The sequence below is a fragment of the Vigna angularis genome, chromosome 5 (assembly GCF_016808095.1).
Source record: "Vigna angularis cultivar LongXiaoDou No.4 chromosome 5, ASM1680809v1, whole genome shotgun sequence".
Taxonomy (NCBI): Eukaryota; Viridiplantae; Streptophyta; class Magnoliopsida; order Fabales; family Fabaceae; genus Vigna; species Vigna angularis.
The window spans coordinates 40,410,698-40,430,722 of NC_068974.1; the positions used below are offsets into that span (position 1 = coordinate 40,410,698).

Consider the following 20,025-nt stretch of genomic DNA (forward strand, 5'->3'; position numbering starts at 1 on the left):
ATGTAATTTGAAAGTATATAATCATTATGAAAAGTGAATTAGAATTTAGACAAAGATAAGACATCCAAGAGATTTGGTTTTAGGAATTTGGACTTAAATATCTTTATCATTTTCGACATTTAATCTTAATGTAATTTATATATTAATTTGATTAAGGACTTATTTGATCCAGGAATAAAATAAAAAACCGTTTATATGTATAATAATAGAAGAAAACAGAATCGAAAAGCTAGAGAAGCTATTAGTCCGAGGCGATAAATATTTAATAAAAATATTTATTAAATTTTTACATAAACCAATTATATATTTTATTGTACAGTATCGTTTTTAGTTCTTACACACCATGTCATTCATCTACGAATTTCGTATGAATTAAAAAAGCAAGGGGTTGACATAGACTACGTGTCTATAAAACAAATAATCTCATCTTCAATAGTAATTTCTTATAAATATTATATCAATGAACAAAAATATATATATCATAATATAGTTGTTAAAAAAATTACTATATGAATGTTAAAATATTCTCTGAACTGAACTCATTTTTAATTTTATGAACTTAAAAAAGCTTACATATTAATTTTCATTCGTTATAAATGAGCACGGGCTATGTTGGTAAATTGTAGTATTTTTCTCCAGATATATTATATAATTTATTTTAAAAATGATTATTATTTTTCTGAGAAATAATTATATAGAAACATATTATGTTATTTAGTGGAAAAAAATATATCATGCTTGAGAAATAAGAGTGTTGATATGATAATTGAGTGTGACTGAGAGGCTTAGAAGGAAGAGAGGTTGAAGTGAAGGAAGAAGCGAAGAGGTTGTTTGTTAAGGAGAGAAGATTCAGATTAGGGATTAGGGTTTAGTTTCAGTTAAGGAAGCGATGGAAGCGGCGGTGGTGGACGTCGGTTCTAAGCTTCTCAAAGCCGGTTTTGCAATTCCCGACCAGACTCCGGCCATGGTTTCCTTTCATTCCTCTCTCTCTCTCTCTCTCTCTCTCTATATATATATATATATATATATATATATATTTGTGATGATAATAATCTAAGAATAGGGTTTTGCAAATGCTATCTATCTTCACTGATATGGACGGATACTTATAATAATAATTGATACATATATAGATACAATAATATAGCACGTGTACTTGAAATAATAGTCATAGAGATTTGAATTCCCGTCTTCCAGCTGGAACAATTTGGCGGTAAGTGAACATGATTATCTCTGAGAGCTTGCGTCTCGCTTGCTATGGAATTATTTTGCGAGGGCGAGAGTAAGTAAATTTTGCTTAATGAAATAGACAATTTATAATCTCCAGCAGTGTATAGGACCTCTCGGTGGACTCTTGGTTATAGTTCATGAATCTCTTATTATCATGAAAAGTTTTTATGATATTCAGATATGTAAGTAGTCAGGGATGAACCGATTGCTATAGTAATTCGAGAGGAGGAGTTGATTCAGAAAGTTAAAATTCTTCTACTTTAGGCTCTAAAGGTGCTAAGAAATTCAATTTGAAAGGAAAATAAAAAAAGGATGAAAGAAAGGTAGCACAACATGTGAGGTTTAGTAGAAGCATCCAATTGGATGCTATGGGTATTAGCTTTCTTCATTGACTTCTACTCTCCAGTGACTATAGCAAGCTTTACCGATCACTAATGTCTTTGAATATTATGAGGTCGTCATGATATCAAAGTGTGAAGGCATAGATTCAAGATGTATGGTTAATAGCTCATTGAGAGGTTCTTATTTACTGCTGCTGGGTGTTATAAATTTTCTATCTCATCGAACAAATTTACTTTCTCCCACTCACAGAATAACTTAATAGAAAGTGGGCAGAAAGCTCTGAAGACTAATAAGTGGTCTATCACCACCAAACTGTTACCATTTGAAAAAAAACATGAATTAAGGTGAGCATTCAAATCTCTTTAATTATTAATGCAATTATCTAGACTATTAGAGTATTGTATCTACGTGTGAGGATATACATTATTGTTATTATCTGTCATAAACTAGACTATATGCATGGAAAATCTCCACACTTTGAGAGATTTCATCTCCTTTAATGCATAATTCTAATCCACTGTACAATTCTCAAGTATAATATTTGACTCACATCCATCTCGTCAATTTTAGTTTCCAACTATCTCAGAATGCCTCATTGAGCCTCTTTGTGTGACTCAGATAATTCCCACTAAAATGAAACAACTGCTTGATGATGGATCGGCCACTGATAGCTCACTGGCTGAAAATGTCACTGTTGATCCAGTTGTGCGGGGATTTATTAGAGATTGGGATGCCATTGAGGATTTGTTGCAGCATGTTTTATATACTGGTCTGGGATGGGAAATTGGCAATGAAGGTCAAATACTCTTTACAGATCCACTTTGTACCCCAAAGGTTTCTCAAACTTGCTTGCTTTCTCTTTTCCTGTACACGTTCATTCCTAGATATCCTTTTTCTATATAAGAATATGAATATGTATTATTCTTTGCTAGTTTTTTGTTTCCTTTCTACCTATCTGAACTAATCAGGCAACCTTTTGTTAAATGGAATTGCCACTAATAAGTTAGTATTATTGTTTTGCTAGTGTTATATATATCTTTTCTCAACTAGTATATATGTTATTGTTTTCCAACTTTCCAGGCCAACAAAGAACAGTTGGTGCAATTAATGTTTGAAACATTCAACATATCAGGGTTTTATGCTTCAGAACAAGCAGTGTTATCACTGTATGCTGTGGGACGTATCTCAGGCTGCACTGTTGATATTGGACATGGAAAAATAGGTATCCACGCCAGAAACAATGGGAACTTTACTTGAATTGTGCAAATAGTGTCTGCATTGAATACATGGATGCTTTCAACTGCATGCTGTGTGAATCAAGCTGTCTATTTTTGATGTGGGAGTATGTTACCTCTAGCACTTAGCATGACGTGTTCTTGTACCACAGGGTCTGTGGGTAACAAGATATCTGACGGCCTGCCTTTTTGTTTTAGCTACAGAGTAACGAAATAATGATTTATTAATTTTCTTTATCTAATCTCAATAGTAAAATTAAATATCATCAGCATATAATAAGTCCACTTGAAATTTAACAGATTCAAAATGATGAAACAGTTATTCTCCACTTCTTATATTCCAACCTGTGTATATTCCTTATGTGTTACCCATTCTACCTCCCTTTTATGCAGCTTCATGTTTGAATGGAAGGAATCATGTGCTGAGGATCTTACCAAATAACATAACCTAGGTTCCTAGTATGAATTTATTGAAGTTTCACTCTTCCACCCAGCCAGTATTTTTTTGGTACATCTTGTTTTCCTAATGGAATCAAATTGAAAGACGACGCTAGTTTTCCTTAATGGAGCAAGGAAAATATTTAAAATTTATTGAAAAAGAAAGTTAAATACTCCCAAGATTAATACATTTCAATTACAACTTTTCTGATACTCTCTATTTTTTAAACTAAACTAGATAGTGTTCCAGTAATGAATGGATGGATGTCTGCTGAGTGTTTGTCTTCAAATATGAACATATTTTTGAGCTTATTTGTTGTTATATGTATCATTATTTTTTTTATGTGCCTAGATATTGCACCAGTAATTGAGGGTGCTGTTCACCATATTGCCTCAAGAAGATTTGAATTTGGAGGTATTGATCTAACTAATTTCCTAGCTCAAGAACTAGGCAAGACCAATCCAAAAGTAAATATCAGCCTGTCTGATGTGGAGAAAATGAAAGAGCAGTACTCATGCTGTGCTGTAGATGAGTTAGCTTATCAAAAGACCCAATATTTGTGTCCTGTGGAGGAGCATACCCTTCCTGATGGACAGGTCTGCTTTCTTAATTCCTATGATAGTTTTGACTAGCAATACTGATTGATAGAAGGGAAGTAAAAGAAAATGAAAGAAAAGGTGAGATTAAGAATCAGTAAGCAGAGAATTGATTGATTTAAGCAAAACTTATGATGTGGTGACTGATGTTACATTGGAGTACATTCTGTTTTCAACTTTCTGTGATTTACCAATTAAAATGTGATATTTTTAGCTTATCATGCAGCTTTCTTTTATTATGTTATAAAATATTTTAATAGCCTTTTGGTGAAACCCTTTGTAAGTTCTCTGCATGCTCAAACTGTTAAAAGTTGTATCAGTAATTTTCACATTCCACAAGGAGAGGCTGTGTACCAGTTTGTCTTCCTGAGGATGTTGAGTTGGCTCTATTTAATGGTTCAGCTGCTTTTGTGTCTCAAAATTCTGGACCAGCCTGAAGGTTATATAATTTTTTAGACAAACAGGCTGGTTTGATAGGATAAAAATTACCAGAAAATCAACAACATTTGTTCCTTCACCCCAGTGTCAACAATGTGTGTTTATATTTAAGTTCTGTAAATGCATCTTCAATAATTTATTACTTATCTGAAAGTTGAATTATATTATAGGTGATAAGAATTGGGAGAGAAAGATTTACGGTCGGGGAAGCTTTATTCCGGCCATGTCTATTGGGTTTAGAGGCTCATGGCATTGTTGATCAGCTTGTCCGTGCTATTTCAACTGTGTCATCTGATAATCAACGACAGCTGCTGGAGAATACGGTGGTTTGTGGTGCCACTTCATCTATGGCAGGTACATTTTTGTCTGCATCAGTTCTGGTGAATTTAGGATAAGCTTGATATGAAGTTCTATTTTGTTATGCTTTTTGTTGTTTTTCCATCTAAAGACAATGTGCTTATATTTGGTTTGTCCATCAATATCTTTTAATTGTTATATCTTCTACTTTGAATGTAAGGGATCCTACTTCCTTTTAGATTAGAGTAGAATATAACCTAATATTCGACAAATAAATTCATATCATTTAGTTAGAAACTATGATACATACGGCTATTTGTCTCATCCTTGAAAATATAGGACACGATTGGTTGAGATATGTTTAAACATATATGCATATATATAGTTCGCAAAATAAAATAAATATTATTATATTTTTTAAAGAACATATTAAAATTGAAAATTACTAAATATTGTCTGATGTATATATAAATGGTGAGTGAGAATTGTTTCTATCTACATTTTGTGTCAAGTGTTTTTTAATTATGTGGTATTCAAATATCAAATCCTGAAAATGGTTTGCTGGAATAAATCATAAAAATTATATATTTTATGTTTGTTTAATGTTTGGAATAATATAAAAAAATTAAAAATAATGATAGTTAAGCACTAAAACGAAAAAAATGACTACAAAAAAAATTGTGACTGTTATATATATTAGTTGAATGTTAAATCTAAGGCTAGTTTAGGAAAATCGAATAGTGTGGGATCTTGGGGTGTGTTGTCTTGTACAACATGAGTAATAAAGTCTTACCCAAAGGACAATACAAATTCATAAAACAAGATTATTAACTGTACACCATCAAGTAATACTGTTAGCTTCTTAGCTCTTTTTTAAGTACTTTTTCTTATCATTTTTAACTGCTTATTAACACTTTACTGATACGTAATTTTTAAGTGTATACAAACGTATCTGTGTCGGGTATGTCGTAGACACGAACGGATACACAGGCCTGATCCATGTATTAGTGAATCACAGGTTAGTAACTTGGATAGGAGCCAATAAAGTTTGAAATTTAACAAACTTCTCAAATCACAGAAATTAGTAATTAGACTCGGGAATTCAGAAGAAAGTTAGAAATCACTGAATAAAAAGGTGACCTAGTGCACGAGGTTCCCACAAAGCTGGGTTTTTGCGAGGATAGATGAACATAGAATCTTGGCAAGTGGAAAGGCTGTTTCTAGGATTTCATATGTAAACTCCTGCTCACAAGGTTGTTCTTACTACTATTTCATTAAGGGCTTCCCTGAAATTACACGGCATGCAGGCTAGTCATTATATTTTCAGCTCCCTGTTCTCTTCCTCTCATCCATTACATTCCTCACTTGGTCCTGCAGTGTCCAACAAAGCTGTATGGGGCTTCCTAACGTATTTTTGAAATAATATTTATATATGGAAATTCTAATATGAACTTTTCTGGTGGAATTTCCTTTAGGCCACAATAAAATATGATAAACCGTTTTAATTGTGTATGCTTAATATTTGCGTATTGAGGTAGAAATGCGTCTTTTATATTCCCTTTTTTCTTTATTTCACAGAGTCTGGATTTACTTCCCTACTTTTATAAATAGTTATTATATGGAATTTAAGTTTTACATTTATTTGCCGATGGAATTTAGGTGTTTATTTATTGCCAGTGAACTCTAACTATGTTTTACATCAAGATATTCATATTTCTACTGACAATATTGGCTTTATCTTACACCACTTAAATTTCCTATCTATGCCAATGCTGTTTCTTATTTACTTCTGACGGGCTAATACCCCACTTCTCATTGCCAGGTTTTGAAGAGAGATTTCAAAAAGAATCTAGCTTAAGTTCATCTGCCGTTCAACCTACCCTTGTTAAGGTAATTTGGTTATCTAGTAAAGTGACTTGAAATTTATAACAACTTAAAATAACGTTAAAAACCTTAAAGATACTATTAGTATTCATGTTTTAACTAATCTTGCCACTGGTGGATAATCTCTGGCTTATTGCAGCCTCCAGAATACATGCCAGAAAATTTAACCATGTATTCTGCATGGGTGGGAGGTGCAATACTTGCGAAAGTCGTTTTCCCTCAAAATCAGCATATAACCAAGGCAGACTATGATGAAACCGGACCTTCCATTATTCACCGGAAATGCTTCTGAAATTATTCATCTCCAGGATTTCAACAATTGTTTATTCCGCTGCTTGTACCGGTACTGTAACATATCGTATCCTGTAGATTTTAAATGCTTGATGTCCATGTGCGTGTATATTGTAAAAGCTGTAGCAATCTCCATTAAGGCAATCTTCTCACTTTTTCTCCCCTCCAAAAAAATTCTTCTCACCATCGTGAGTTCCTAAGTTGCAGTAGAAGATTTCCATGAATACTTGTTCCTCAGAAATGTATATATGTGGAAGCTTGCATATCTTTTGCAATGTGGATATCCTTGTAAAATATTCATTTCTTTGTAACCTTGTAGGCTGTGGCTACTGGCTACATCCCTTCTAGTAGAACCCCTTGTTCCTATAATAGTTTGTATTTTATGGATTACTAACATTCTCTTTAATAATGTTTTGCTAAATAGTTTAAAAGGAAATTATATGCAAGGCTTCTTTACAACTTTCCCATCGTGACTGCAGTACCACAGCTGTTATAACTTTACTATGGTTTCATGCAATAAGTGCTGTAAAATGAGATTGTAAGATTGGCTTGACTTGCACCTAAAAATGCATCCACGTCCCAAGCACTACCTTCTGCTACTAATTTCTTATTAGATCTTGTCCAACCCAATATTTGAGGGCCCCTCCACATCATCTTATACTCGTACAACCAGAATGAATTCGTTTCTCTTTATTACTCAATCCATCGACCTTGCTTCGTTTTCTAACGTGTCTATCACACCATTGTAAAGTCTGGTTCTAGTATTCTACCAATAAAAAAGTATTCCACATTCTATTCCTTTATTCTAGTGTAAATTTTTATTTCTTATGGTATTGATTAATTCTAGGATCTCTAACATGAAGATGGCATCCAGAGAGAGAAGCATAGATATAATGAAAAGAGAAATAATAAATGTTAATGGAGCATTTGATAAACATATGTGGCTGTTTTACCTTACACTTTCAATCATTTCACCCTGCATTCCCAAATTTTTTAAAAATTCTAAAACTGTTCTCTATCATTCAAAAAATTCTACACTTTACTTTTTGTGCTTTATATCATATTTCAAAATTCAATCAAGAATTTTTTTCATCAAATTTTTTGAAATCCAATGAATTTTTTTTCATTTTTTTCGTCAGATTTCAAAATTAAAAGAAAGATTTTTTAAAGATTTTATTAGATTTAATGAAGAAAAAAATCTTTTATCAGATTTGAAAAATTATAAAGAAAAAAAAATCTTTTATCGAATTTTGAAATTCGATGAAAAAAAATATAATTTCTTAGATTATTTTTAAAAATTGAAGGTAGAGGATGAAATATTTGGAAACCTAAGTAAAACAGCCACGTATGTTTATATAAATAAAATCAGCGTCGTATTAAATGAACTTGAACATCTTGACTTGAACCACGTCGTTGATGAATTATGTTTAACAATCAAACAGAATTGACACGTATATTTTATTCCACAAGAGTAACTTCAGATGATAAGATAGCTATACTTAGAAAAGTAAAAATACCCAACAGGAAGAAGTATACCCGTTTCAATTATCACCCATTTCAGATGAGTATCGGATTCTCATCACATCGGTGTACCTAAGAAAAGGGTTCAGAATTTTTTTTATTCTAGATCTGTACAATTATTTTTAATAAAACAAAAACATTCAAAAATAGTAAATATCAAGTATCACGATCATTTTCAATGCAATTCCCAATTATTTATAATTTCAAAAGACAAACACACAATAAAAAAAAAAGAAAGGAAAAATAAAACACCCCACAAATGTATATTCCTTTTTGTACCATAGGAACTATACTACAGAGGATATCATTTTCGGATATATCTCTTTATCTTTGCTGCCCCTTTTTAAGTAGGAAATGTTACCCAACGAATTTTGAAGTCCATTGCACAGGTTCTCTCTGAAGTTGAAAGAAGCTAAAAAACAAACAAAAGTGTCACTTGTATAATGGGACCAGTCTACAAACGGAAGGAGCAAGAGGAATGCTTCAATTCACACATCGCACTCCAACCACCAATTTTCTCTTATAAATAAAAAGCTATGGACCAAGTGGATGGGGTCCGTGAAAAATAATCATAAACAATCTATGCAATTTAATGATGTAGTCAATGGATCTTTCAGGGAAATATTCAAACTTCACTAAATTTAGTATTATTCAATGGATTTTGAACATGCACGTTTCATGCTTAATGATGTAGAATCTTTAAATTTCCACGCAAGAGAGACTACTTTTGCTTGATTTTTTGTTGTTCTACACGTTCTTTATGCAAATTGATGATGAACATCTAAGATCATAGCACCTCCCCAATTTCCCAACTTTGTCTTGATGCAACCTTCTGATGGTTGGGAACATATTCCTGAAAGAAACAAAAATAAACAAGAAAAATTGTTACCTGAAAATACAACTTTATTTTCTTGTCCTCTTACACAATTCAGAAAGGAGTTCAACCAGAAAATTTATCTTGTCATGATCATAATCAGCATGTTTGGAGTACTGTCATACCTCCATTTTCTTTAACAGTTCTTCTGCTGTGTCTGCTATGACTACAATATGCCTTGCTGAGTTGTCTATAAAACCCTCTTCCACTCCCTTGTCAAATAAGGTCAACAAGCTGTTGAAATACCCATCTACATTCAACAAACCCACCTACAGATTCACAGTTAGAGTGTCAATTATTATTAACAAATTGAAGATGTCAAAAACCCATATCCATAATTCAGTTTGATTTGTGTTTGTTTCGTTAAAAAGACAACCTTTCTAAACATTTTCAGCTTCTCAAGCTTCATGTTCTGATTTACAAAACATATTAGAGCTCACTAACGTTTCTTGAGTTTTCAACAGACTTTATGAATCCTTAAAACTTGCAAACATATTCAGGTAGACGAGGATAATCTTACTGGTTTATCATGTATCCCTAGTTGGGACCAGGCTATCACCTCCAGCAACTCTTCCATGGTTCCATAGCCTCCTGAACAGTTTGATACTTTGATTTAGTTTATGTATAATATATATGTGAAGTTACTATAAGAATGTTTCAATATGGAAAAGAACTTTGAAATTTTGTCTATAATATACCAGGAAGAGCAATGAATGCATCAGCATGTTTAGCCATCACTGACTTCCTTTCATGCATATTTGCAACTGTTTTCACTTCTCCAAAAGTTTCCCCAGATATCTAATTGCAGGCTTTGGTCAGTGTAAGCCTTTCATGATGAATAGTTCAGATTGAAAGAAGCAGACGATGATAGTAATCAAGGATGAAAAAACAATTGTACCTCACGAGGCAGCAGAGCTTTAGGAATCACACTAACAAGGAAAAGATAAACAATGAATTTCGTGAATTAAAAAAGGAAACTGATATGATCTATCAAGAAAAGTAAAAAACAGTACCCAAGAACATGACCACCTCCCTTTTGCACAGTTTGAGAGATCAAACCCATTAGTCCTAATCTTCCTCCTCCATAAACCAAATCAATCTTCCTTTCAACCTACCCAAAAAAATTGAACAAACAAACAAACACATGCAAGAGTTGATCAAGGGAGAATAACTATACCAGAGACAACCCTATTCATGAATTGCCAAGTAAAAATAATACAAAAACAATCACCAGCAATTCACCAAGCACATGAGCTGCATCACTGAATGAAGACCTATATCCCACCCTACTTCCACAGAAGACACATATTCTTTGGAACCTTCTTTCCTGCTTATTTTCTGCTGACACCTTTACTTCTTCCATCCTTTCAATAGTAGTGGAGAGAAGGTATAATCCTGAAAGAAAGAGCTTATATATATATATATATATATATATATATATATATATATATATATATATGATATAGATACAGTAGATAGATAAAAGTGAGTGTGCTTTAGCTTTAGGGTAACAGAAAGAGACACCCTTTTGAAGAAACTACAGAATTGGAAATTTTATCTAAAGACAGCATTCTGCCTCATTGAAAAGAACTTGGCTTGAAAAGACCCTTCTTCTTCATCTTGTATTATTTTTGTCAACTCTCTTATCACTGCTTCTAATAAATAATCTTAATATACTACGCTGACCAATCACAACTACAATATTTCTGCACACCATGCTGAATTACCGTGCAAGGAATGTCTTTGTTCAATCAAAACCAAGCTATGTTCAACTTTACAAGCAACAGTTACCTGCATTCAATCAAATCAATCTTCCTTTTTTCTTTTAAAACTATATTTAATTCCATTTACTCTTTACCGTGTGGATAGTGATATCTTTTTTAATTAAATATATAGAGTTGAAAGTAAAATTAAAATTTGTATTTGTTTTTTAATATATTTTTTTAGTGTTAATCGTAGTTGATTTTAATTAAAAGTGATAAATAATAGATCGTTCGATCGAAATTGCTTGATCCGTAACTTTACTTTGTCCGTTTTCGAAAAACGTCAATGGAGTTCGTTACCTCGTACGGACAAAGACAAAACTCCTTCAGACATGGATAAAAAAGGTAAACAAATTGACCTAATTACTTTCAATTGCCCTGCACCACACAAATATAGAATGTGTAACTTTTTAGAGTCTATCAGCTAACTTTCAATTTTGCCTGTTTGGTATGTAATACAAATTTATATGCAAAAATATAAATTTTATTTATTTAATAAAAAAATTTCGTATTCAATTTTATTGCATGTGATAAAAAATAATTTCAAACTTAATTTAATATCACAAAATCGATTTATAAAATAAAATTTACATTTATTTATATATTATAAATTGATTTTATCTTTTATTAATATAAAATTTTTAATTATATGAAAAAATAAATAAAATTGCTGGATGAATGTAAGTTTATAAAATTAATTTCCAATGTAATAAATTGGAGATGTTCATGACAAAAAAATGTAATATACTTCATAGGGTTGAATATGTAAATGTAATTGAAATAAGTCAAAATTCACCCAAACAAAAAAAGTACAAGGCATTTCTTCAACTATTAAATAATGGAAAAAACTTTAAAACTAATAACTTTTTATAATCTAAGCATCCAATAAAATATATATAAAAGAAAAATCTCTATTTTCTACACCAGTAGACAGTAAATACTTAAACATTTTATATACAACAACCAAATATCTAATAAAGTTATGTAGATAATACTCAAACACTTTATATACTTAACTTTATACATAATACGTTTTTAAAAAATATAGTTATGTGATTAAAATTGTTGATAGCCAACTTTACACACAGAATGAATAAACTCACATCTCCATAATTTCAAATTGTAACCTCATAAATATTTAAATTCAGAAATATATAATTTTAAATGTATTTTTTATTTTAGAATATAAAGTAAAAAGTAAATTATAAATTGTATAATTTGAAATATAAATGTATTTAATCTGAAATAAAACTTTTACATTTCACATTCTGATTTCCTAAATACGAAAAGTTATATCCTAGGCTATATTTTTCATAATATAAAATAAAAGATGTATTTCAAATTATATTATAAAATTTTCTAAAATATTGATATCAAATTATGCATTGTTGTACTAAGATCAGCGTTAATGTGAAACATGAGCGACGGAATCATCAATTGGGTGCCAGTATCGGTTGAAAAACCAAACGGAATCAGCCTCTACAGCAATTCCATCTTGATTTCGGTTCCAGCTGTAGTGAGCATGAGTTCGGTTCTTTATGGAAAACATGGCATGTCCAAAGCTGGCTTCTCGGTATGCAGAATACTCTGGTTGTGGTTCTGTCATGCTGCAGTTCAAACGTTGTTCATATCAGACTTTGTAAATACATGTTCAAGCTTAATGACATAAAAGTAAGGAGAAATGTGACAAGAATCATCATGTTACGTTCGATGAGCTTACTTGGTTGCTAATCCTTCAAGGTTTCCTCCATCACCAATGGTGATATAAACAGGAGCTGATTGATCTTTTACAGGAGTGCAAATGCCATTTACGACGTTGTATGCAATGTTAGAAACACGTTCCTGATACATAGCAGCCCATTAATCATATACCCATTCGAAAGAGATTATTGAAGTGAATTTCAGAAGCATTAGAAATTTCAGATGAAGTCAAATTCTAGCACTTACAGATCGTTCGTAGGCATGAACATGACCAGCAAACACGACATCAACCTTGTACTTCACAAACCAGGCTTCGTACATTACTCTCATTGTTTCTCCTTCCATGTAGTGATAATTGTAGCTATTGTACCAAGGTGAATGCATGAGAACAATCAACCAAGGAGTCTCTGTCCTGTTAACTTTCGGTAGCTCCTGTTCAAGCCATTTATATTGCGGCGTATATTTGCCTGAGAGTAACGATGATTATTATAACAAAAGGGCTACCAATTTCAAAGTAGTGGCATCATAGATTAGGTGTGCATTTAATCCAATCAAAGAACAGAGTGGCAGAAGTAAGCAACTTAACTTTATATGTTTGAATAGACACACACACAGATTATTAAGGTAAGTGTCGTTGGTCAGGAACTTAAGGACACCGACATCATGCTTTTAGATAAACAACAACGTTCCACATTAAGTTGATACATACATATAGATAGATACAGGCCTAAGTGCCGAAATTATTTAGCATTATTTTATTTCTCTGTTGTAAATTATAGCTAATTCCTAAGTGAAGTTATTACAAACAGAACTGAGTTAATCTGACATCTAGAATTAAGCAGTGTTGTCTACAAAATTATGTATAATGAAAAACACATAGGAGGGAATTACCATATGATGAATATGAGGACAAGACAATTATGTGTGCTGAGGCTCTCTTGATAGAATACCAGAAGGGTGAAGTGCTCTGAGATGCTTTGTAAGGAACATGGTAACGATGGGAATAAGGCTTGAAAGGTACGGTTTCACCCTGCAAAAAAGTGTTCATCTATGTTAAAAACTCTATTCTTACCAACATTTGGACTGGGAAAATGCATTACACCAAAGTTTTGATTTAATGTTGAAAAACACACAAGTTTTTCAGATGGTTGAAACCAGATAAAGTGAATTGGTTTGAGAAGCTTACAATATCTGGAGCAAAATCAATTTCATGGTTCCCTGCAGTCCAAATCCAAGGTTGATATGCAACACTTCTTTCTGTAAACCTTCCCCAAGTATCCCACCTCACATTATCATGATTCGGGTAGTTATCAGCATAAGAGAGGTCTCCAACAAACAGTACAGTTTCTCCTTTTCTTGGACTCAACTCATAGTGAGAAAGAGTCACATTTGAATCAAAACTCTGACCAAGATCCCCTACAAATAATGTCACACCAGTTTACAACAAACATATTGGCCTATTAAGACACAAACATATAGCACTTTTTTATCTCAAATTAATAAAACACACTAACCTATAAGACCAAATGTGTATGGTACATCAGGTCCAATTTCAGGTGGAGTTACAAACCAAAACTGCCGTGTTGTGTTCCCTAGTCCAACTTCGTAGTAGTATTTGGTGTTGTACTGCCACAAAACAAGCACACATATCAGCAATTTATTCACAAACCAAAATGCCCTTTTTCTTTTCTCTCACAAGCTTCTCTTCCTTGTTCTGCATCTGGACAACAAACAACATAACATTTAAAAAATGGAAAGGAGAAGTACCTCTAAATCTCCGATGGTGGTGTGGTGAATAAACCCAGATGAGTAATTGAAGAACCTATAAGTAACAATTTTTCCTTCTGCAATCTTCTTCTCCCCACTGTTCTCACTCCAGTAACGCACTGCACTCGACCCCGGTTCATCCATCGTCACCCATGACACTATCATCCCCCTCCCCACAAGGTCTCCTTGCGTTATATGAACCTTATGCATAGCAGCCATTTTCATTGATTCAATTCAAACAAAAGAAAACTCCTAAAGGGTCACAAAATGGAAAAGTATCGAAAAGAGAATTTGAATTTCATCTCCAAAATATGTATCCTAAAGAATTCTATGGAATATCATATCAACTCGCTTTGTTATAGTGAAATTCCAATTCTAAAACACAAAAAACAGTTCAAGTAACGGATGAAGCGGCAGCACAGTAATTGATCAACTAAGCAAAGAATCATTCACCGTTTTCCTCAACTCTAGAGTATGTCCTCTCCTATCTTACACCAACATAATATTTAACCAAATTAGAAAAAAAGGGAAACCCAGATAAGCATGTACCTGCTGTGGAGCATTATAACCAGGAGGAACAGAAAATACATCACTGTCAAGTGACATATCCACAGATTTCTCGGTTTTCCTAACGAAGAAGCTGCTTGAGCCTCCATTACACACCACAACCACATTCAGAACCAAAGTTAAAGCTAAGAGAACCTCCACAACACCCATTTTGCTCGAATCCTACCGATCCAAGTCCCAACCCTCGATGGCCTATTTATTATTTCAATCCTTTGCAATCAACGAAACAATAATAATAACAAGAAGGGTGGTTGTGAATGGCATATAGCAAGGAATATTCCGATTGAGGGTCAACGTGACAATGGGCCCATAAAGCTTGGAACTTGTCCATAGTTTTCTTGCATGTATATTTCTTTCGGTTCTCTCTATCTCTCACACCCAAACTTCTTCATCCTTTTTCTTTTTCTCTTTCTCTTTCTCTTCCATCTTCCATGAAAAAGAAATTGTTCATCAGATTTCTGTGTTTGTTTCAAGTGAATTACTCTGTGTGAGGAAGCTGGTCTTGTTGGCGCATTCATGAGCAGTAATATGGTGCATGCAATTACACATTCATCCTTAATTTAGTAATATTTTATTCTCATTAGGTGGCAAAATGTTGTCCTTAAAATAATGTTCACGTGACTTCGAAGATTATCCCCGATAATTTATTGTTTAGTTTAATTTATTTTTAATTTACTAAATAAATCTAAATTTGAAATTAAATTGGAAACATATAAATTAAACAACGTGAATGATTAAAAATGACTTACATATTTTATAATTACTTTTGACTAGATCCTTTAAATATATATTATAGATTTCCTTCTTTCGTACTTATTGCATTTACTTTGTCACGTGCTTCTTCTTCTCTTTTTATTAGATAATTTAGTTGTTGTCTGTTAAAAGAAAATTTTCAAAATGGTTTTTAAAATTTTAGATCTTTACCTCAATATTCTGCCACTTGGAAGAGATTTGTAGTTATTTTAGTCCAAATTTAATATTGTAGTAGGATATAGATTAATATCTGTCGTCGTAGTAAGAGTTTATTACTTTTATTACAGCATGGAATTATGTGTACGTCCAATCATATAAAAATGTATACTTATAAGGAATGAAAAGGCTGAAAAATAATCAAGGAATTCAAACAAAAAAGATAAAAGAGCTTATTATTGATTATTTATACAGCATTTGTATTTTTTTTTTACATCAATCTAACTTTATTATTTATTTTCATTCACTCTCTTATCATTTTTCCTCCATCCAAAATATCTTTATGATAATAATATGAATAAAAATAGGAAATAATATTTTTTATAAAAAATATGAATTATTAAATTTTTGAATAATTCTTTAAAAAATAATTATCACCTTAATAAATACTTAATTATTGTATTTATTATTCACAAATCATTAATTGAAATTATATAAAATATTTTCACTATAACTTCCATAGGCAACCCATGAAATTCAAACTGCCAATAGTACCCTTCTTCTATTATATGGTAATGAAATAGGCACACCATTATCTAATTTATATTTCAAAAAGATGTGTTCTTATGCAATCTGAAACATAATTTTATCTTTTGCTCTGAAAACAAATTTTAACTTTTTTTGTTATCCATTAATTTTTTAATTGTTTAATTCAAAATAAAGAAATTAAAGTAAAAAAATTATAAATTATACAATTTGTAACATAATTTTAACATTTAAATTGCAAAATTATTTTTCAAAATTCACTCGGACTTTATTCCATGCAATTTCAGAAGAGAAGAACGCAATTTGCAATTGTCAACTGTAACTATTTCAGAGACATTGAAGATCAATGTTGGTGGTATTGGCAGCAAATAGTTGCCGACTGATGAAAGTGAAAGTGCGCGTTAATGTCACTCATGAACAGTGGAATCATCAACTGGGTGCCAGTATCGATTGAAAAACCAAACGGAATCAGCCTCCACAGCAATTCCATCATGATTTCGGTTCCAGCTGTAATGAGCATGCGTTCGGTTCTTTATGGAAAATATGGCATGTCCAAAGCTGGATTCTCTGTATGCAGAATACTCAGGTTGTGGTTCTGTCATGCTGCAGTTCAAATGTTGTTCATATCAGACTTAGTAAATACATGTTCAAGCTTAATGACATAAAAGTAAGGAGAAATCTGACAAGAATCATCATGTTACGTTCAATGAGCTTACTTGGTTGCTAAGCCTTCAAGGTTTCCTCCATCACCAACGGTGATATATACAGGAGCTGATTGATCTTTTACAGGAGTGCAAATGCCATTTACAACGTTGTATGCAATGTTAGAAACACGTTCCTGATACATAGCAGCCCATCAATCATATACTCATTCCAAAGAGATTATTAAAATGCATTTGTGCAATACTTTTGTTGTTGTTTTCCTTCTTAAATTTTACGAACAGAATATGTTTTCAAGCTTGTAAGCCTGATGGTACATGATTGATATTGGTGGCTTTCAGAAGAATTAGAAATTTCAAATGAAGTCAAGTTCTAGCACTTACAGATCGTTCATAGGCATGAACATGACCAGCAAACACAACATCAACCTTGTACTCCACAAACCAGGTTTCGAACATTACTCTCATTGTTTCTCCTTCCATGTAGTGATAATTGTAGCTATTGTACCAAGGTGCATGCATGAGAACAATCAACCAAGGAGTCTCTGTCCTGTTAACTTTCGGAAGCTCCTGTTCAAGCCATCTATACTGTGGCGTATATTTGCCTGAGAATAACGATGATTATTATAACAAAAGCGCTACCACTTTCAAAGTATTGGCATCACAGTTAAGGTGAGCATTGAATCCAAAACGAAACAGACACGCAGATTAAGTGTTGTTGGTCAAGAACTTAACGAAACCGACATCATGCTTGTAGATAGACAATAACATTCCACATGAAGTTGATACATTCATATAGATAGATACAGATCTAAGAGCTGAAATGATTTTTGCATAATTTCATCTTTCAGTCGTAAATTATAGCTAATTGTTAAGTGAAATTATTACAAACAGAACCCAGTTAATCTGAAATCATAGAATTAATGTATGATGCAAAAGACGTAGGAGGGAATTACCATATGCTGAATATGAGGACAAGACAATGATGTGCGCTGAAGCTCTCTTGATAGAATACCAGAAGGGTGAAGTGCTCTGAGATGCTTTGTAAGGAACATGGTAACGATGGGAATAAGGCTTGAAAGGTACGGTTACACCCTTCAACAAAGTTTTCATCTATGTTAAAAACTCTATTCTTACCAACATTTGGACTGGGAAAATGCATCACACCAAAGTTATGATTTATTGTTGAAAAACACAAAGAGAAGTTTTTCAGATAGTTGAAACAAAATAGAGTCAATTCGTTTGTGAAGCTTACTATATCCGGATAATAATCAAGTTCATGGTTCCCTGCAGTCCAAATCCATGGTTGATACGCAACACTTCTTTCTGTAAACCTTCCCCAAGTATCCCACCTCGCATTATCATGATTCGGGTACTGATCCGCATAGGAGAGGTCTCCAAGAAACAGTACAGTTTGTCCCTTTTTTGGACTCAATTCATAGTGAGAAAGAGTCACATTTGAATCAAAACTCTGACCGAGATCCCCTACAAATAATGCCACACCAGTTTACAACAAACATATTGGCCTATTAAGACACAAACATATAGCACTTTTTTATCTCAAATTAATAAAAAACACTAACCTATAAGACCAAATGTGTATGGAACATCAGGGCCAATTTCAGGTGGCGTTACAAACCAAAACTGCCGTGTTGTGTTGCCAAGTCCAACTTCGTAGTAGTATTTGGTGTTGTACTGCCCCAAAACAAGCACACATATCAGCAATTTATTCACAAACCAAAATGCCCTTTTTCTTTTCTCTCACAAGCTTCTCTTCCTTGATCTCCATCTGGACAACAAACAGCATAACATTTAAATAATGGAAAAGAGAAGTACCTCCAAATGTCTGATGGTGGTGTGATGAATAAACCCAGATGAGTAATTATTTAAGAACCTATAAGTAACAATTTTTCCTTCTGCAATCATCTTCTTCCCACTGTTCTCACTCCAGTAACGCACTGCACTCGACCCCGGTTCATCCATCGTCACCCATGACACTATCATCCCCCTCCCCACATAGTCACCTTGCGTTATATGAACCTTATGCATAGCAGCCATTGTCATTGATTCAATTCAAACAAAGAAAAAACCCCTAAAGGGTCACAAAATGCAAAAGTATCAAAAAGGGAATTGGAATTTCATCTCCAAAATATGTATCCTAAAGATTTCTATTGAATATCATATCAACTCACTTTGTTAAAGGGAAATTCCAATTCTAAAACACAAAAAACAGTTGAAGTAGCGAATGAAGCAGCAGCACAGTAATTGATTAACTAAGCAAAGAATCATTCACAATTTTTCTCAACTCCAGAGTAAGTTTTCTGCTATCTTACATCAACATAGAAAGAAAATTACAAAACAAGGGAAACCCAATAAGGTACAAAAGAAGAAAGGGTAGAGTATGTACCTGCTGCGGAGCATTATAACCAGGAGGAACAGAAAATACATCACTGTCAAATGGCATATCGTTAGATAACTCGGTTTTCCTAACGAAGAGGCTGCTTGTGCCTCCATTACACACCACAACAACATTCAGAACCAAATTTAAAACTAAGAGACCCTCCAAAACACCCATTTCGCTCAAACCCCGTTATGCTACTGATCCAAGTCCAAACACTCGATCGCCTATTTATTATTTCAATCCAATGAAATCGGTGAAATAATTACAATAATAATAATAAAAGTTTGCTAATTGTTATGACTGGCACAATATTCAGATTAAGGGTCAACGTGACAATGGGACCATGAAGCTTGAAAACGTTGTCCATGGTTTTCTTGCGGTTTAGTTAAGGCAGTGACTGATAACAGTAATAATGATAAAATATCTATAGCAGTAATGTTCAAGGATCCGTGTTCCTTCCAGGTCACATCGTGCATGTGTAATAATTTCTTTCGGTTTTCTCTCTATCTCTCACACTCATACACCTGTTCATCCTTTTTCTTTGTCTCTTTCTCTTCCATCTCAT

At 32.9% G+C, this 20,025-nt stretch overlaps 4 protein-coding genes across 4 annotated transcripts; 1 reads left to right on the top strand and 3 right to left on the bottom strand.

Annotated features, from left to right (window-relative positions):
* Positions 1-727: 727 nt before the first annotated feature.
* Positions 728-7,545, top strand: LOC108340259 (actin-related protein 7). Its single transcript, XM_017577508.2, has 7 exons — positions 728-967; positions 2,191-2,406; positions 2,653-2,794; positions 3,598-3,842; positions 4,451-4,634; positions 6,400-6,467; positions 6,601-7,545. Exons 1-7 carry the CDS (start codon positions 890-892, stop codon positions 6,751-6,753), a joined length of 1,086 nt encoding a protein of 361 aa, XP_017432997.1. The 5' UTR covers positions 728-889; the 3' UTR covers positions 6,754-7,545.
* An 899-nt stretch (positions 7,546-8,444) lies between these two features.
* LOC108340260 (cytokinin riboside 5'-monophosphate phosphoribohydrolase LOG1) lies at positions 8,445-10,559 on the bottom strand. Its single transcript, XM_017577509.2, has 7 exons — positions 10,379-10,559; positions 10,161-10,258; positions 10,046-10,076; positions 9,846-9,945; positions 9,668-9,738; positions 9,273-9,416; positions 8,445-9,126 (listed from the first exon to the last, which is right to left on the bottom strand). The coding sequence occupies exons 1-7, from the start codon at positions 10,508-10,510 to the stop codon at positions 9,061-9,063; spliced, it is 642 nt and encodes a 213-aa protein (XP_017432998.1). The 5' UTR covers positions 10,511-10,559; the 3' UTR covers positions 8,445-9,060.
* Positions 10,560-12,252: 1,693 nt separating this feature from the next.
* On the bottom strand, positions 12,253-15,435 carry LOC108340258 (purple acid phosphatase). The gene is made up of 8 exons (XM_017577507.2): positions 14,928-15,435; positions 14,379-14,579; positions 14,126-14,237; positions 13,798-14,027; positions 13,503-13,641; positions 12,858-13,078; positions 12,631-12,752; positions 12,253-12,517 (listed from the first exon to the last, which is right to left on the bottom strand). The coding sequence occupies exons 1-8, from the start codon at positions 15,093-15,095 to the stop codon at positions 12,316-12,318; spliced, it is 1,395 nt and encodes a 464-aa protein (XP_017432996.1). The 5' UTR covers positions 15,096-15,435; the 3' UTR covers positions 12,253-12,315.
* A 1,208-nt stretch (positions 15,436-16,643) lies between these two features.
* On the bottom strand, positions 16,644-19,967 carry LOC108340561 (purple acid phosphatase). The gene is made up of 8 exons (XM_017578024.2): positions 19,467-19,967; positions 18,896-19,099; positions 18,643-18,754; positions 18,315-18,544; positions 18,016-18,154; positions 17,444-17,664; positions 17,117-17,238; positions 16,644-17,003 (listed from the first exon to the last, which is right to left on the bottom strand). Exons 1-8 carry the CDS (start codon positions 19,632-19,634, stop codon positions 16,808-16,810), a joined length of 1,392 nt encoding a protein of 463 aa, XP_017433513.1. The 5' UTR covers positions 19,635-19,967; the 3' UTR covers positions 16,644-16,807.
* Between the last annotated feature and the right edge of the window lie 58 nt (positions 19,968-20,025).

Excerpts from the sequence above, each read along its gene's own strand:
- LOC108340259 (XM_017577508.2), top strand. The coding sequence starts at position 890 with ATGGAAGCGGCGGTGGTGGACGTCGGTTCTAAGCTTCTCAAAGCCGGT. Across the intron at positions 2,407-2,652 it reads ATCCACTTTGTACCCCAAAG|GCCAACAAAGAACAGTTGGT; the intron begins GTTTCTCAAACT and ends CCAACTTTCCAG. Across the intron at positions 2,795-3,597 it reads TATTGGACATGGAAAAATAG|ATATTGCACCAGTAATTGAG; the intron begins GTATCCACGCCA and ends TTATGTGCCTAG.
- LOC108340260 (XM_017577509.2), bottom strand. The coding sequence starts at position 10,510 with ATGGAAGAAGTAAAGGTGTCAGCAGAAAATAAGCAGGAAAGAAGGTTC. Across the intron at positions 9,739-9,845 it reads TGCATTCATTGCTCTTCCTG|GAGGCTATGGAACCATGGAA; the intron begins GTATATTATAGA and ends CAAACTGTTCAG. Across the intron at positions 9,417-9,667 it reads TAGGGATACATGATAAACCA|GTGGGTTTGTTGAATGTAGA; the intron begins GTAAGATTATCC and ends GTGAATCTGTAG.
- LOC108340258 (XM_017577507.2), bottom strand. The coding sequence starts at position 15,095 with ATGGGTGTTGTGGAGGTTCTCTTAGCTTTAACTTTGGTTCTGAATGTG. Across the intron at positions 14,238-14,378 it reads CCACCATCGGAGATTTAGAG|TACAACACCAAATACTACTA; the intron begins GTACTTCTCCTT and ends GTTTTGTGGCAG. Across the intron at positions 13,079-13,502 it reads GTCCTCATATTCATCATATG|GCAAATATACGCCGCAATAT; the intron begins GTAATTCCCTCC and ends CGTTACTCTCAG.
- LOC108340561 (XM_017578024.2), bottom strand. The coding sequence starts at position 19,634 with ATGGGTGTTTTGGAGGGTCTCTTAGTTTTAAATTTGGTTCTGAATGTT. Across the intron at positions 18,155-18,314 it reads TTGATTATTATCCGGATATA|GGTGTAACCGTACCTTTCAA; the intron begins GTAAGCTTCACA and ends ACTTTGTTGAAG. Across the intron at positions 17,004-17,116 it reads CTTGAAGGCTTAGCAACCAA|CATGACAGAACCACAACCTG; the intron begins GTAAGCTCATTG and ends TTTGAACTGCAG.